Below are 17,528 nucleotides of genomic sequence, written 5' to 3' on the forward strand. Positions count from 1 at the left end.
GTTTTGTCTTCAGTGCATGTAAACAATCCAGGCATTGACCCTAACGTACCACAGCTGCTGCATTGACAGTGTGACAAGGGAATCACCTTTCCCAAATCAGAGAAAGCAGTGATGTGTTAACCTTCCCTCTCTTTCGTATCCCTTAAAACCATTCTGCAAAGCCAGAATTTTCCTTCCTTCCTCCCTCCCTCCCTCCCTCCCTTCCTCCCTTTCTGCTTCCCTCCCTCCCTCCCTTTCTTCCTCCGTTCCTTCCTTCCTCACCTCTTTTTCTTTCTTTTCTTTTCTTTTCTTTTCTTTTCCTTTCTTTTCTTTTCTTTTCTTTTCTTTTCTTTCCTCCATTTCTCCATCCCCATTTCCTCTCAAGTCAGCTCATTTGGGAGAAGCAGAACTTAAGTAAAACTCATTCCTGTTCTACCATTTATCCCTTAGGTTTGGAGAAGATTAAACATATCAGGCTGATAGTGATAAACGAGCAAGATTGATGCTGGAGCTGTGGAGAAATAGTTGATTCACGTGCAACCTTTGCTCTAAGCCATGGCCTTGAAAACACCTGAAAATTAGCTGGGGGTTGTGATAGCGACAAACACTAGAGGCTCAAAAATGACTTCATAGTTCAGAACTTGGAGCCCAGCAATACAAGGCTGCTGCGGGGACTATTTAAATCTGCATAGATCAAAAACTTCTTTTATTTTATTTTATTTATTTTTAGAGAGGAGAAGGGAGGGAGAAACAGAAGGCAAGAAACAACAATGTGTGGTTGCCTCTCACTCACCCCCTACTGGGGACCTGGTCCACAACCCAGGCATCTGCCCTGACTGGGAATCGAACCACTGACCCTTTGGTTCACAGGCCGCATTCAATCCACTGAGCCAGACAAGCCAGGACGAATAACTTCTTTTTAAAGTTATAGATGATTTTTCTGAAGAGTGGTCCATTGCTCTGTTAGTACATCAACAAGGCCTGTTTTCGACTTCATTTTGCTATATCAAAATTTTTAAATTGTGCTGTTCCTAATGCCTCTTCCCCTTAACTGTCCAGGTTCTCACCCCTCAATAGAAAGGAAAAGGGTCCCAATAGCCTGTGGAACATTTTCATGAAAGAAGTTTGCTTTCTTGTGGGGGGGGGGGAGTAGGTACATTTAGAAACTATAATAATTATGAAGAAGAAAGTGATATTCTTAAAAAAGAAAATGAAAATCCTGCATGGTATATGCATAAGATTGAGTATTTAAATGGATAATTATATGTCCTCGGCTTGCAGACATTTTAATTAAGGACACATCAGAGGATGATTCTGTTGCTTAGGAAATTAACTGTCTATTGGCACCTCCACGTTCTGCAGCAGACAGCCTGTCTGTTCAGCTCCTGCACTCGCCTCCCAAGCTGACTCCTACTTGAGAGCCGGGCTCATCTATGTTTAGTTGTTATTTTTTTTCACTTCATCAACTTATCTAAGATTTCTTTAATTTTCAAAGATGGTAAAATCTTAGAATAGTGTGATTGAAGATATAAGTTTCATTGTTTTGCTTTCCTTCCCCCTCTCTTTCCACCCTTCCTCCTCTCTTCCCACCTCCTCCCTTCTCCCCCTCTCCCCTCTTCCCCTCCTGTCTCCCCCTCTCCCCCCCCTCCTTTCTACCCCTCCCCCTCCTCTCTCCCCCCTCCCCTCCACTCTCCCCATCTCCCCCTTCCACTCTCCCTCTCTCCCCCTCTTCTTTCCCCCTCTTCTCCCTCTTCTCTCCCCCCTCCCCCTCCTCTCTCCCTCCCTCCTACATACACACAATTTTATCTCATCTGATTTGTAAATCGTTCCTTCATCTTAGCATCAAAAATTGTTGAAAACTTGTTGAATAAGTTAAATTGTTTCACATTTTGCTTAAGTTGTGCCCTTGGTAATTGTGTTTTACAATGATGCTGTTCATGCAATCATTTTTAATATGTTTCATTTTCTACAAATTAATGACGAGGTCCTCAGCAGCACCCAGTTTAGCAGTTAAAAACCGACAAACACAACTGCCACGGCAGCAATAATACTGGCAAATACAAAACAATAAGACATTAGTTCTTGGTTTTTAACATTGTTTTCTTTAACTCTCTTTTGACCTTAAACATTTAGATGGCATTTTCTTCTCTCCCTACTCGTTCTTTAACTTGGGACACTACTCTTTCTGTTAAACTTTGAACAGATCAAAGTATTTCAAAATACTAGCATCTTTTAGAACTGAGAGCATTAATGAACTTTTAAATGTCTTGGTGACTTGCTGAAGTGAGAAGGTGAAATCAGCTGGTTGGCTTTGCTAACTTTTTTGATTATTATAAAAATATTGCTAACATGAATCCAAAAATATATTTCATGGCTATTCCTGAATTCTTTTTAAATGTAATAGACACAGTAAGGTGTTTGGATCCGTCTGTATTTGGCTGAAGGGTTCCACCCCAACCTGAAACACAAAGTAATTGCTATAGACAAATGGTCAAGAGAGCAGTTACAACCTTCCAGGCATCGTTGCCTCCAATAGAAGCTGCAAACTGACAGCATCATCAGTCATTTTCAATTACAGTCAATCACAACCAGGGATGTTTCATTTTCCCAGCTGTTTTGTTGTTAATTAACTAGATTAAGCTGTTTTTTTTCTCCCAGTGAATTTGTTCTGCCAGCATCAACATCTTAACATATCTAATAATTTCCTTAGGTTTTTTTTTTGGGGGGGGGTGCTTGTAATTTTTAATATATTACTCACAAAAGAAGTATGTCCGAAGATTTTTTTTAAGATTTTATTTATTTATTTTTACTCAGAGGAGAAAGGAGGGAGAAAGAGAGAGAGAGAAACACCAATGTATGGTTGCCTCTCGCACACCCCCTCCTGGGGACCTGGCCCACAACCCAGGCATGAGCCCTGACTGGGAATTGAACCAGTGACCCCTTGGTTCACAGGCTGGCGCTCAATCCACTGAGCCACGCCAGCCAGGGCTGTCTGAAGATTTTTATATGGTATAACAAGTCAAGTGCTGTCTACTTGGTCAAAGTGTTGCCCAATTAAATATTAGAATTATGATTGTATTTGGATTGTATAAATCATGTCTCAGGCACACAATCTCATGTACCTGGTGCAGCTTCTATTTTCTAACATGAGAAAGCAATAGAGACATAACAGACATAAATCTGTCCCCCGCCCCCAAATGAGCAGGTCCATTTCCATCGACTCATCGGTGAGCACAATTTCCATGTCAATGGTAATGGGAAAAGTTGGGAGGACATATATAGAAAGAGAGTAAATATTACTAGAGAGAATTTATAATTTGTTAACACATGAGTAGCAGAATTTCATTTTTTGAAAAAAATACAGGTTAGCTTTACGACCGAGGAGACAGTCTTAGCCTGTGAGTGGTTGACTATAAGCGGGGCCCACACGCTCCCGTGGCAGAGGTAAAATTTATAGTAGGTTTTTGGGCAACTTGTAGATGTAAACAATTAGGAATATGGATGAGACTGCCAAATGTCTAATTATATTTCATTTCTTAATGGAAGAGCACGGCCATATTTGAAATCTCACACTTTATAAAACAACACACTGATTAGAAACAGTGCTTTTGCCACATCTGTTTTATGAAATGAGTTCATTCACACTATTCACATGTATATTCCAGAGTTCTGAGGGCCACTGTCTTGTAAAGTGATTTGCAGTATGGCACTGAGTCGCTGTATGATGCTGTGCAAGATCTCTGTCCAAAGACTGCTAGGAACACACATATAATCCGAAAGGATTATTTAGCTCGCTGAAGCAAGGGAGAAAGCCGTCCTGAAATACGGTTGGGCATCTCGGTTAAGAGGGCATCGGAAAGGGCCACTCACCGGGCTTGGCTGGCTAGCCGATTGCAAGGATGAATTAAGGAAGCAGGAGCCATTTCTGGATTAGAGGCTGTCAAGAAACAAAGTCAGCGTGGTGACTGGGTATCTTAATTTTATACAGAAGGTAAGGGGATCAAGGCAGGTCAGAGCTGTCCTGTTAAAGAAGTAGCGGGGCCTCACATTAGTGATTTTTGTGGTGGCAGTGTGTCCTTGTCTTTGTCTCAGTCTAAACACGGCCCTGGGGTGGCCCTGTATCTGGCTAGTTTCTTCTCTGTGACTCTTTTATGGTCAGTTGGGACCATCACTCAGCTAGCTGCCACTTACCAGAAGGGCCATTTTTACCCCCAACCTCACCGCCCATTAACAAAATATTAGGAGAGATCATCTTTTCATGTTTTTTAAGATATTTATTATTTATCACCCCATCAGAATAACTTACTGTTTTTTTTCTTTTTAAACTGTTTCTGAAAGTTTCTTGTTCAAAACAAAATGATCGAGACACAAAAGACATTACAAAGCTCTAATATGAGCTGTTACGTTTCTGAGGAGATATTTGGGGGTAAAATCGCAAGTTAGACTTACTCAGTAGCTCATGCTGGAACTGAGCCAGCATTTTAAAAATTGGAATTTCAGCTCTAGCTGGTGTGGCTCAGTGGACTGAGTGCCGGCCTGGGGACCAAAGGGTCACCAGTTCAATTCCCGGTCAGGGCTCATGCCTGGGTTGTGGGCCAGGTCCTCAGGAGGGGGCGCATGAGAGGCAACCACACATTGATGTTTCTCTCCCTCCCTTCCCCTCTCTAAAAAATAAAATCTCTTACAAAATGGAATTTCAGTCCTGGTCCTCAGCTGCATGAATTGCATTTGTAGAGACAGACATAAAGACATAGATGTCTCAGTGACAATATTCACATGTATGTCTGTGTATACACAGCCATGGGTGGATTCATTTATTCACGTGACAGATATTAATTGCACGCCAAACATTGATACAAGAGAAAAATGCAAGGTTTTCAATTTTGAAAATCCCCGACACACATGGAGTTTAAAAATATATTTTAAATTGGAAAGGAAAGCTATGTTCAGAAACATTTCTTGCCATTTCTACTCTTTTTCTGAAATGAGTCAGAAGTGTTTATGGAACTCTGCTGAGTGTCATGGAGAGGCCAGACTAGTTTAGGGCCCGGGACGCATTTCTAAGCACGTTGATGCCATTTGAGTTTCCAATGAATCCTCCTTCAGTGAGAACGTTAATAATGCAGGAGACACATTTGGGGTGGATTTGGCTGATAGGCTTGACCACTCTCTATTCATTGAATCTTTCTCTGGGGAGCTCCTCTTTTCTGTAATTTTGTGTCACTTTTACTCTTGAATGAAAATATTTGAATTTCAGTTGAGTTTTAGGCAAGGTTCTTTTAGTTGCAAACAACAGTCACTCTAGCAAAAATAGGGGTTTTTATCATGAAATACAGAGTATGTCAACAATCCCGAGGAAAAGCTCACATTGTATGTTATAATAGAATTGGGAAGCAGCATTGTTTGCTATAATTGTTGTAACATTTAATAACTCTTTCCAAACAAATTATATATGGCAGAAAATAATGTTCTGCTGCAGAAGTCCCCTGTCATGAAACTAAGTTTGACATTTAAAAAAAAAAAAAAAAAAAAGATCTCACCTTTACTGGTGTAGCCCAGTTGCTTGGATATCATCCTGCAAAGCAAAAGGTCACCGGTTCGATTCCCAGTCAGGCACATGCTCGGGTTGCAGGTTCAGTTCCCGATTGGGTGCATGCAGGAGGCAACACATCAGTGTATCTCTCTCACATCGATGTTTCTCTCCCTTTTTTTCTCCCTCCATTCTCCTCTCTCTAAAAATAGATAAATAAAATCTTTTAAAACAATAAAAAGTAAATACATTTTAAAAAGTGGTCTCCTACATTCTCCCTTTGGGTGAAATATGAATCCACTTGGATCGTTGAGTTTGAGTTCTTGTGAGGAAAGGCTGGGGTCTACAACGTGCTTAGCATAATGCAGGGGATTTTTTTGCTATATTTAAATGTGTTGCAGATGCTTTTTAAAAAATATTTTCTTTATTTTTCAGTTACAGTTCACATACAATATTATGTTAGCCACAGGTGTACAACACAGTGATTAGACATTTCTATAACATTGAGGGTGATCGCCCCGATAAGTCTAGTTCCCATGTGACACCATACATAGTTATTAGAATATTATTGGCTGTATTCCCTATGCTGCACCTTAGCATGGGGACTATAAAACAGTCCCCATGACTGTTTTATAACTGACGTCCCTGTGACAATTTTGTAACTCTTTTGATGATATTCCCTGTGCTGTATTTTACATCCCCGTGACTACCTCACCCGGCCCTCCTCCGAATCCCCTCCCACCACTGGGAACCGCCAGCCTGTGCTCTGCTTCTATGAGGTTGTTTCTGTTTAGTTTGTTTATTTTGTTAGATACCACATAGAAATAAAATCAGATTCAAAGTTGTGAAAGTTTGGAAATCTGATTGAGAATAGTACTTGATAACTATTCTCCCACTGATTGTGTGTTTAAAGATGTTGGAATTCAGACATATATTTGGTTCCTTTAAATTTGGTTAAAGATTATCAACATGATCAGTGAATCATTGCGTTTTACAGATTTTTGTTAAAGCACTGCTTAAAGTTTGTTGCGTGAACAATGCAGCGTCAGTTGCCACCCGAAAGAACTTCACAGCCTCACAGGAAAGGTGTGAGAATAGCAAATACGAGCTCATGCCACAGGATCAAAAAGCAAAACCAAACCAAACAGAAAAGGCCCTTCGTAATACATTAATAATCAATTTCAACTGCGAAGTACACCAGAAACTTGAAGTTGTGAAACTGTTTTTGCAGCCACCAGAGTCAAAATCTGTAGCTATCTTGTGTGATGTTATTTGCTAAGAACTATGAAAGATTGGCAAATATACATTTCCAAGCGTATTGCATTTTTGACACTTTGAGGTATCCTCAGATAGTTGTGGTGCATTCAGGGTGCCAGTTACTACTTTAAAATCTCTATTTTTGAAATTATAGTAACACCCCATGTACCTATCTGGAAATAGCAGTGGCCAAGATAACATTTAAATAAGTGAATAAAATGTTCAGAATTTATGTATTAATAAAAGAAAATTAAATATATAGACATGTTATTTTCAGGATAACCCAAACCTAGTCCTTTCAGAATTGAAATGTTTTTGTCCCGGTCAGTGCAGCTAAGTTGGTTGGCCTGCCATCCTGTGAATCGAAAGGTCGAGGGTTCGATTCCTGGTCAGGGCAGATGCCTAGGTTGGTGGGGTTCGGTCCCCAGTCAGGGTACGGTCATGACACATATGAGAGGCAACCAGATCCATGTTTCTCTCTTGCATCTCACATCGATGTTTCTCTCCCCACCCCCTCCCCTTCCCTCTCTCTGAAGGCAATAAGCATGTCCTCGGGTGAGGATAAAAAAAAAAAAAGAATTCAAACATTTTCATTTTAACTATTTTAGTGAACACTTTTACTAACTAACTTCTGATGTGCCTCATTAAGCAGTGCGTTATGACTGACCAACAATTTTATAGTGCTTTAGAGTTCACAGAGTTCTTTTCACATAAAAACATCTCATTTCGTTTCTCCAACAAAGCTATGAGTTAGGTGCTAGCGTTATATCTGTGTTTCAAAGATGAGTGATCTGTCTGATTTGCCAGTGATCACACAGCCAGTGATGAGTTACGATGGAAATCCAGGACTCCTCATTCTAAGACACAATGTCATTTCAACGTTTCTCAATTTTAAGGGGCTTCATTATCAGCATTCATTATTGGTGTGTTTTGTTACAAAGTGATGCACATGGAATATGAAGTTTAATCCAGTTCACTGGTGCTTCAGCTGAGACCCAGATGAAATAGTGAATCTGCTTCTAGAAGCCACATTGTAGGGTAAACACCTATCTTTAAATAGGAGAATAAAATCCAATGCAATGAGATGCTTGCATTATGACAAGGGGGGCCTTAGCCAGATATAGGGACAGCAAACCCCAGTCTCTCTCTGCCCACTCCCTCTGGGGCCATATGTAGAACTGTAGGCAGATATCTCTCTCTCTCTCTCTCTCTCTCTCTCTCTCTCTCTCTCTCTCTCTCTTCCTTCCTCCCTCCCTCCCTCTTCCCCCTCCCTCTTTCCCTCTCTCCCTCTCTCTCTCAGCCCATATACATATAAGTTAAACAGTGTACGATGAGACTTCACCATATGTTCTAGTTATCCCTTCAATAAATGACCAAGATCCCTACATTTTCTAGTAACCTGCTTTTCTGTGTATTGTCTTCTCTGTTATCTATTACTCCCTTTTGTTATCAGCATCGTTACTATTTAGATGCTCTTCATATTCATCCTTGGGAAATCACTGTAAATTTGCAGGAGAGTAAAGAGAGCAAATAAAATCACTTCACTAGCTTTTTATAATATTTAATTCTCACTGTTTAGCTCTGATGTCAGAATGGATAAACATCTTACACATGTCACAATTTTTGATGGTAGTTTTCCTCGCTGATCAGAGGCATTTTTGTTTGCTTTTTTTATTGAACACTTATGTTTTAATAAATAAAAACAGTTACATTCATTGATGTGATCATAAATGTTTAACAACATACACTCTGGGGAAAATTTTAACAGCCCCTACTCGACATGATGTTAGACACAATAGAGAGAAATAACCTCAAAAGCACAGATAACTGTTACGTGAGGAAGTGATAAACTTTTACTATTTATTCCCTTGTTGGCTTTTTCTCAAGTGGCGTTCCTCAATAGAATTGAGCCCTATAGAAAACGATTTGAGGGCCTACTTTATTTTTGTCAAGGACGGTACATATCTAGTCCACGGTAGGTGTCTGGGTAACTCGTTAAGGATAACGTGTACCTCAGGCTTCGCTCTTGGACGATCAGCGTCAGCATCAACCAGGAAGTTCTGAGAAATGCCCATTCTTGGGCTCCCCCCAAAGCCTACTGAATCTAGAACTCCAGAGCTGGGGCCCGGCCGTCAGTGGTTTACCGAGGACTCCAGGTGACCCTGATGAGCTCAGGGAATGAGAGCCACTGTCCCAGGGCATTAGCATTAATCACCACCCCCCTCCATGCATTGGGAAAGCCTCAGCCCAGAACCAGCAGATATTCTGCCCACATTCTACTGGCAGTAAGTACAGCAGTCCCCTCTTAGCTGTGGTTTTGCTTTTTACGGTTTCAGTTACCCGTGGGCAGACGTGAGCTGGAAATATGAAAGGAAAAGTCCCAGGCATAAACAATTCATAAGGTTTAAATTGTGTGCTGTTCTGAGTGTGACGTGAGGAAACCTCACCCCTTCCTGCTCTGTCGAGCCTGGGACGTGCGTCACCCCTTTGTCCAGTGAGTCCCTGTGTGTGCCTCCTACCTGTTAGTCGCTTGGGAGCCACTGGATTTGGTTTCACAGTACTGCAGTGCTTGTGTTCAAGTAACCGTTACTGTACTCGATGGCCTCAAAGCCATTCATATAACTTTCATTACAGTATACTGTTATAACTATTCTCTTTTATTACTATTCTCTTTTTTCCCAACAGTTTTTAAAATTTATTTTTATGGAGAAGGAAAAATAGGGAGAAAGAGAGGGACAGAAATATCAATGTGTGGTTGCCTCTCATGCACTCCCTAAGGGGGACCTAGCCCGAAAACCCAGGCATGTGCCCTGACTGGGAATTGAACCGGTGACCCTTCGGTTCGCAGGCTAGCACTCAGTCCACTGAGCCACACCAGCCAGGGTTTATTACTATTCTTGATAATCTCTTACTGCACTTAATTTATCAATTAAACTTTATCATAGCTGTATATGTACGGTAAGGAAACGTCATAGTATATACAGGATTTGAAACCATAGTATATACCTGTGGTTTTGTGCATCCACAGGGATTCTTGGAATGCATCTCCTGCAGATAAGCAGGGATCGCTATAATCCGATGGCTACTCACTGACAGCCAGCTTGCATCTGCTCATGTGAGCCTTTGAGTCAAAGTTTCAGGCATTTTGGGAGTATCTTGGCAACTTTAAAGTGGCTACGGGGAGTCTTTGCACCACAGAAATGGGCAAAGACTAAAACTGGGGCCTTTTCCCACGCACCCCAAGGGAGCCAGCTCTGAAACATGTGCCAGCCCATCATTGACCTCTACAAGTGTGGCTGGCTCCACTGGCAGCTCTGGAGTGAAATGGCCCTTCAGAATTGCCCTGCTCAGGGTCACATTGACTGAGCCTTTCTCCCTTCACCTTGCTCAGTCATTGAACGAGGGCTGCCCTGGGAAGGGCTTGACCCTGGGCAAGGCAGCCATCTGCAGCTAGGACAGTCCCTGGAGGGACTGACAGCTGAAGGATGTCTACTGACATCTTTCCCTCCACGTTGGGGTAAGACTCCATCGTTGAAGTGGATTCAGAGTGGCATATCTTCATGTGTATCCCCCTCCCTCCAAGAGATCCTAATTATGATTGATCTGGGGTGGGCCAGGACATTGGGATATTTTTAATGGTTTCTGGATAATTCTCATATGCAGGCACACTAGACACTATTTAAAAGACTCACACCAAAGGGTTGTCGGTTCTATTCCCAGTCAGGGCACAGACCTGGGTTGCAAGCTAAGTTGGGCCCCCAGTAGGGGGCGTGTGAGAAGCAACCACACATTGATGTTTTTCTCCCTCTCTTTCTCCTTCCCGTTCCTTCTGTCTAAAAGTAAATAAATAAAATCTTAAAAAAAAAAAAAGAAAACAGGAAAAAAAAAAGTCAAGCCAGTTGCTGAGATGACACTGGTTTTTGGTGGTCTGTTTGTTTTGCTTTTATTAGTGTGTGTACTCTACTTCCTTTCCATGAAATTGTGCCTGGATCAAAAGCCTGTATGCCGCAAACAATTGATAAATATTTCTAGAGTGGTTGGCTAAAATAATTACGATACCTTTGACAGGAATTCTGCCCAGAATAATTAATTTACGAGTAAAATACAATAGAAATGCAATAATGTATTCACAAAATGAATTAATGACTTCATGAATTGTTATCTTCAAGGCGTTAATCAAATAAATAACATGTATGCTTTTCTATTAAAGAGGAAGTTAGAAGATCTGAGCTCTGAGTGGAAGGCGGTAACCCATTTACTTCAAGAGCTGAGGGCAAAGCAGCCTGGCCCAGCTCCTGGACTGACCGCTGTCGGAGCCTGTAAGTATGCTGGATCACCTTCTCTTTGGCTGTAGCCATTTGCGCAAAAGCTCAACCGCGAGGCGATCTCTGGGTGAAAGGGAAAACTGGTTCTGCACATAGGAACAAACCTTGGTGTTATTTATTAAACAAAATGGCTTAGGGTAGGTTCCTGGGAAATGGACGCTGATTCAGAGTGCTGGGCAAGGAAAGTACCTTGCAGTGTGTTTTCTGGAGATAGGCCTCCGAGGAAGACAAGCACATGGAAGCAGGCAGCAAACAAGGCTGAAGGGCGGTTTGACTGCGACAGAGGCATCAGACGATTCCATTGGAGCCTGAGAGCTGGGCTGGTTCTGCAGAGCCGTCCTGAACTGCAGGGAGAGGGTCTGGCCTTTGTATTCCTGACCCAGCTACTCATTCCTCATGGGCTGCCCACAGGAGGACAGGGAAAGCTTTGAAGTGTTTTCTGGGGCCCAAGGCAGTTGCTAGATAAGGAACACCATTCACAGCCAGTACCCCAGCTGCAGGGGAGGGTGTGCTGTGCCTGAAGAGGGCGTTAGGGAGGAGCACCAGAGTCCACTGGCACGAATGCATGAGGGTTCCACCTCTACGAATCCTGTATCACTCAGACGAGATTCTTCAAATAGGCCAATACAAATAAATCCCTGATCCCACAAAAACACGGCCCTCCTTGCCCCGCCCACTGTCCCATTTCAAAACAATTTGAAGAGGTCTTTCATTCTTAGTTCAAGAGAAAGAAAAATGGACCGTGGCTGCCACAAGCAGACTTGGGGGAGGCATGTTTCTTCTTTTAACTGTAGTTTCAAGTTTTGTTGTTCTGCGTATTTTCACTCTATTTTATTGCACTTGCTATTCATTGGCTAGCAGAAGGTGCTTATAATAATATCTCATGGCAGTGTTAATGCTGGCTCAGGGGTAAGGAGCCAGAAAAGTTCTTCACTGTTGTTTGGCCTTGTGTATGTTTACAAAGATCAAATGATTGAAGTATTAAAGCATGGTGACTTGTTCTTTAGGCAAAGTTGACATTTATTCTATATCAAGTAGAAATACTCCTCGCTGAAAGAGCACGCCCAGGGCAGCCCAATGATCATTCAATAGGAGGCACAAATAGTTCCCGTGTTCAAGGAAGTCACATGATCTGGGCACATTGTGTCCGAATGATTCCTGTGCCCCTGGGGTTTCTGAGCAGTCCTCAGAGTTGGCTTTAATGACACTGGATACCTTAGAAAGATGTGCAAGCATTCCTTTTTATTAAAATCAATCTGGGACACTAAAAGTTTTATATCAGGGTTTATATTCAACTAATTATACTAGGTTTATTTCTTTTTACAACCTTTAATTTTTGGTACCCTCAGCACATATGCATAGTTTTTTTTACCAGGGAAACCAGGGTGCAGCCACCTGATGCCTTCAATGTGCACGACTCTGGAATTTGCGTTGAAGGAAACAGGTTTTATTAACAGGGTTCCAACCTCGAGGAGCTGGGAACACTCCTGCCAGAGCCCTCCTCTCACACGAAACCCAGAACTTCTCTAGCTCCCCAAAAGGCTACAAACCAAAACCATGCCCAGAAGTTCCCCATGTCCCTACCTCTCCATTAGCCGGTCATGCAAACAGGTCTCCATTGCCCCTGGAATATGCACTTGTGGGGTTCAGAGTGGGCATCCTCTCACAGCAGCTCTCTCCTTTAGCATCTGGGGTGCGCTGTTCCCAGCGCCATGTTACACTGGGCCACAGTGTCTCAGAGGCAAGACAGTGGCTTCTCTGTTCGTCCTTCAGAGAAGCAGAAGTCTGCAACTCAGCATTCCTGGCCACAGTTCAGCTCCAAGCATCCCTCATGTGTCTGTGCTTGGCCTGGTGGGTCCCCGCAGCTTCGTCAGCTGTGCCGCCATCTTCTACAGGCAGGCAGACTTCATGGCTGCCTTCTCTGCAGACCTCCTCTGACCTCATCATTCTCTCTCCCTTGACCTTCAGCCCTCCTTAGTTTAAATGCTCAGCTCAGAAATTCCTGTGTGACCTCACATCCTGCTCTTCCTATGCTGCGTTAGTGTCCACCATTTCTGTCAGCTCCCCAGTGTCTTTGACCCTCTTTCGGCCTCCATCTTTAGTCAGGGCAAGAGTTTCCCAGCGATGCATAGGCATCTGGTAAGGGCATCTACGCCCCCACCCGGCTATGTCATGGGTCACTGCACGTCCTCACAGTCATGGACAGAATTGCCTGTGGGCAGCAACCTTCTTCCTTCCCTTCAGGAAGGCACCACTGTTAACTTGTGTTTGTTATGTGACATATCTTAAATGCTGTACCATCCACTCTCCCTGCCTGTACGCAGGATTGTGGAGGCATTCCCCTACTATCAGGGGTTCCATGCTCTGTACCCCATTACAGTTTGTCTCTACATATCATATATTGCTTTTGTTTTCTACTTTTCTGCCATATGTTCAAACTCAACTCTGTAAAGAGATTATGTTCCAACAATTTGTTGATAAGTTTGTTGAACTCTGAACACAATTATGGGCTTATGCCCCTATTTAAACCAATTTACTCATGGCAGACACATTACAGAGCCAGACTGCAGTAGTCTGTTTCACCTGTAAAGTGCTTAAATGTAACAATAATCTTTCTAATGGAAAACACAGGGTCCGGCACAAATAGCGCCCCTTCTTAATGACAAAATTTTTATTACAAAATCATAAACATGTCATTCTGTAACATAACAGTATCACATTCAAGCACACCATAGGACATTTTAGGTGAAATGTTCAAATTAAAACTATAAATTATCACACCCATATTATTACCCTACCAACCACACTCAGGCCTTACTTCTGCCGGACCCTGTAAATTCAAAGTTCCAGTTTTGATTTCCAGCAACATATATAATTCATCCACTTAATAAATATTTATTGAGTAATTCTCATGTATTGAGCACCATACTGGGTGCTGAGGATGCATGATAGAATAAGGTAAAGCCCCTCCTTTCATGAAACATATTCTCTGATTGGAAGGGAAAGACAAGGAGCTAATTAAGAAGAGAACCCATACTATCTTGGTATTAAGTGTTACAGACTGTAATTCACAGATTCCTGTCAAATGGGCACTTGTTAGAAATGGGGAGTCTCAGGCCCCACCCCAGACCCAGTGAATCATAATCTGCATTTGAATAGGGCCCCCTGAAATCTGAGACACACAGTTATGAAGAACCAGAAAACAGGGGAAGCATCAAAGGGAGCGCAAAGAACACTAACTATCTGTGGTAGGGTCAGGGAAGCTTTTCCATCAAGAGAATCTTTGACAACATCAGGAAGCTGCTAGAAGTGAGGAAGTGAGCCCTGTGTATGTCTGGGGGAAACGATTCCAGGAACAGAGACCACAGCCAGAGTAAAAGGCCTTGGACTGGAGCAAGATGGGAGAATATTGAGGAGACCAGTGAGACCAGAGCTGAGGGTAGGGAACGTGTGGCCAAAGCAGTGGAAGAGAATATTTTCTTATCTCCTGCCCTCTTTTCTCCCCCTCCCCTAAGAGTCTCATTGCCCCCTACTGCTCCTTGCCTCTCGCCTGCTCCCTCCACATTGCTGCCAGTAGGGAGAGTCTGGAAAGGGCCTCAGCTCCAAGCCACCAGTGATCGCTGGTTGACCTTGGGTCAGAGGTGGAGAAGAAGGGACGGAGGGAGGAATTTTCTGGAAGGCACGGGTCTTTCATCCCCTGTAGTACACTGACACAGAGCTGGGCATACAGCAGAAAGGTTAAATGCACAAATGTTCAATGAAAGAATCAAAGGGATTCAAGGTAGACCAGAGCTACTTTTATTCAAATAAAACATTCTTTTTTCTCGAGCACGGTGATTTAAATATCAGCGTGAAGATTTACCTAAATTCCTGACTTGCACAAAGTTGCTCTAAAATAAATACAACATGAAAAAGGAAAACCTAATTGGTAGTGTGGTTTCAATCTATGATTATTTCGCATACTATATCGTAATACAATATAATGTATAATTCACCACAGTAAGTTTTTCCATGGCTTTGTTCTGCTAGCTGCTTTTCCATAGATGTATTTATCTTCAAAACGATTACAAAGAACATATGGTTATAAGGAATTTTTTTAAAAGTAAGAATCCTAAGGCTTGGAGGGGAAATAGCTCAATTAAGGCCACACAGCTGGGGAGAAACAGGGCCAGGACTCCAATCCAAGTGTGTCGGGCTCCCCAGCCTGTGTTTTGTTTTATTTTGTTTTATTTTGTTTTGGTGTTTGCTGTGCCTTGCACTATCTCTCTGTCCAAGAACCTAGTGGAAATTGTAGATATGGAGGCAGCTAGCCAGTGGTTAATGTTCTTTAAATCCGTCTCGGATGTGGGGATAAGAGCGAGATATGTTGCTGAGGCTTTTCTACTTAAGGAGGAGAAGAAATCCGTTTGCTCCATTTGAATTCCTTCAGATTCTAGAACTCTGAACCTTGCATAATCATTGAAATTATCTCTCGTAGAATATGCTTTAATATTTATGGAAAGCAAGGCCCTAGTGTCTTTTGAAAAGCGCCAAATCAAGCTCCCTTGTGGCTGCTTACTTAAATCATTAATATAATGCAAGGAGGATAAAGGAGGATAAGATGTTCCTGAGCTGTTTAAATTGTTTCAATTTATAGGACAAATAGTCGTGCTGTGGGTGGGGAACTTCTTTGTAATCAGTTGTTTCTCTCTGCGTAAAAACACCCCAAACGTAACGGCTTAAAACAAGAGTTATTTGCTTTGTCCTGATTCTGTGGGTCTGCACATGGGGCTGTGGTTAGCGGGATAGTTATTCTAGAAGTCTTGCTAGGGGCCATGTGTGTGCACGCAGTTACCGGCAACTCAGCAGGAGCTACATGATTGAAAATGGACTCACTCGGGTAGCTGACAGCTGACTGTCGGTTTGAGAATCTTGGTTCCTCACACGGCCTCTCATCCTCCAGGAGGCTGGACTGGGCTCCGTTATGGGGCATTCTGAGGACAGGACAGTGTTTCCAAGGGGTGACAGTGGAAGCTACACCTCTGGACGCCTAGACTCTAGAAGTCATCTGACATCACTTCTGCTAGATTCTATCGGTCAAAGCAAGTGGGAAGCACAGCGCAGATTCAAGGGGTGTAGACACAGACTGCGCTTCCGGAAGGGACAAGCTGTAATGCCATAGCGCAGGGGCCTACGTACAGGGATGGGAGGCTTTGGGGGGCCATCTTTACACACAGACCACTACATTGCGGAAATGGGTAGGGGAAGCAGACAAGAAAGCAGTGGTCTGCATCCAATGTCCTGTGTCTGTCGTTCGCAGACTTCACCCTACATTCAAATCACCCGTTTCTTATTAGAGCGCAGATGGTTGGCCTTCTACCCCAGAGTTACTGACTCACTGGATAGGGTGAATCTGAGAAGCCGCAGCTCTTAAACATCCCCAGGTGATGCTGATGCTGCTGCTCCTGGGACTGCACTTGCAGAACTCCTGGCTGGTGTGGCTCAGTGGATTGAACACTAGCATGTGAACCAAAAGGTCCCCAGTTCGATTCCTGGAGAGGGTCCATGCCTGGATTGTGGGCGTGTGAGAAGCAGCTGGTCAATGTTTCCCTCCCTCTCTTTTCCCACCCTTCCCCTCTCTCTAAAAATAAATAAATAAAATCTTGAACTACTGCCAGAGACCTATGGGGAGTGGAGAAGGAGTTCATCACTATGCCCGCAGGCAACCTGGAATGAAATTTGAGTCGGGCCCAGTGTGGGGGATGCCAAAGGGGACTCCGTGTTGTTTTGGCACCACCCTGTCTCTCCCCTCCCTGCCCCCAAAGACCGTGGGGCTTGGAAGTTCAGGTAGATGGGCAGCATGCTGAGCCCAGGCAGTATTTGCCTAGAAGAGCAGCTCAGGGACCTGTGGGGGCAAGAACCATGCTTATATGAAGCTTCCCTAGAGACTCTCAGAAACATTTCGGTGGCCAGGGCTTTGCACGGCAGATGGAGGCAAAGAGACAGCGAAGCGGCTTGTAAATGTCAACATGAATCCTTTTCTTAACCACAAGCTGCTAGGTCTGAGAACATTCGCATTCCACAATATCCAATTTAGCATTTTCGAAAGGAATTGCATACAGAACATACTTAATGTGAAGAGTCCAAATCAGGATATCGGAGTTCTTCAAATGTCCCAGGGAAATGACTTTGAAATGAATGACCATTGTGTGTGTGTGCGCGTGCGCACACACACACAGAGGTGCCAGTTAATAGAGGTTTCTAGTTGATTAAACACTGATCAAACCATCTCTTCCTGTAATTAATTTTGGGGAGATCAACTGTAATTAGAAAAGTGCTGCCCTGGGAGGTCAAGAAGCCTGAATTCTAATCTCAGTTGCATTACTGCCTAGATATGGGATCAACACACTCTTTGTAAAGAACCACAAAGCAAATATTTTCTGCTTTGTGGATCACGT

At 43.0% G+C, this 17,528-nt stretch overlaps 1 protein-coding gene across 5 annotated transcripts in view; it reads left to right on the forward strand.

Moving 5' to 3' along the window:
• DMD (dystrophin) overlaps positions 1 to 17,528 on the forward strand; it is a 1,965,474-nt gene that overhangs the window by 1,312,775 nt on the left and 635,171 nt on the right. For all 5 annotated transcript variants that reach the window (XM_053917632.1, XM_053917633.2, XM_053917631.1 and 2 more), the window contains one exon: positions 10,977 to 11,085. In XM_053917632.1, coding sequence (XP_053773607.1) covers positions 10,977 to 11,085 — 109 coding nt within the window. The remainder of the gene's footprint in view (positions 1 to 10,976; positions 11,086 to 17,528) is intronic.

Source organism: Desmodus rotundus, chromosome X, assembly GCF_022682495.2.
Source record: "Desmodus rotundus isolate HL8 chromosome X, HLdesRot8A.1, whole genome shotgun sequence".
NCBI lineage: Eukaryota > Metazoa > Chordata > Mammalia > Chiroptera > Phyllostomidae > Desmodus > Desmodus rotundus.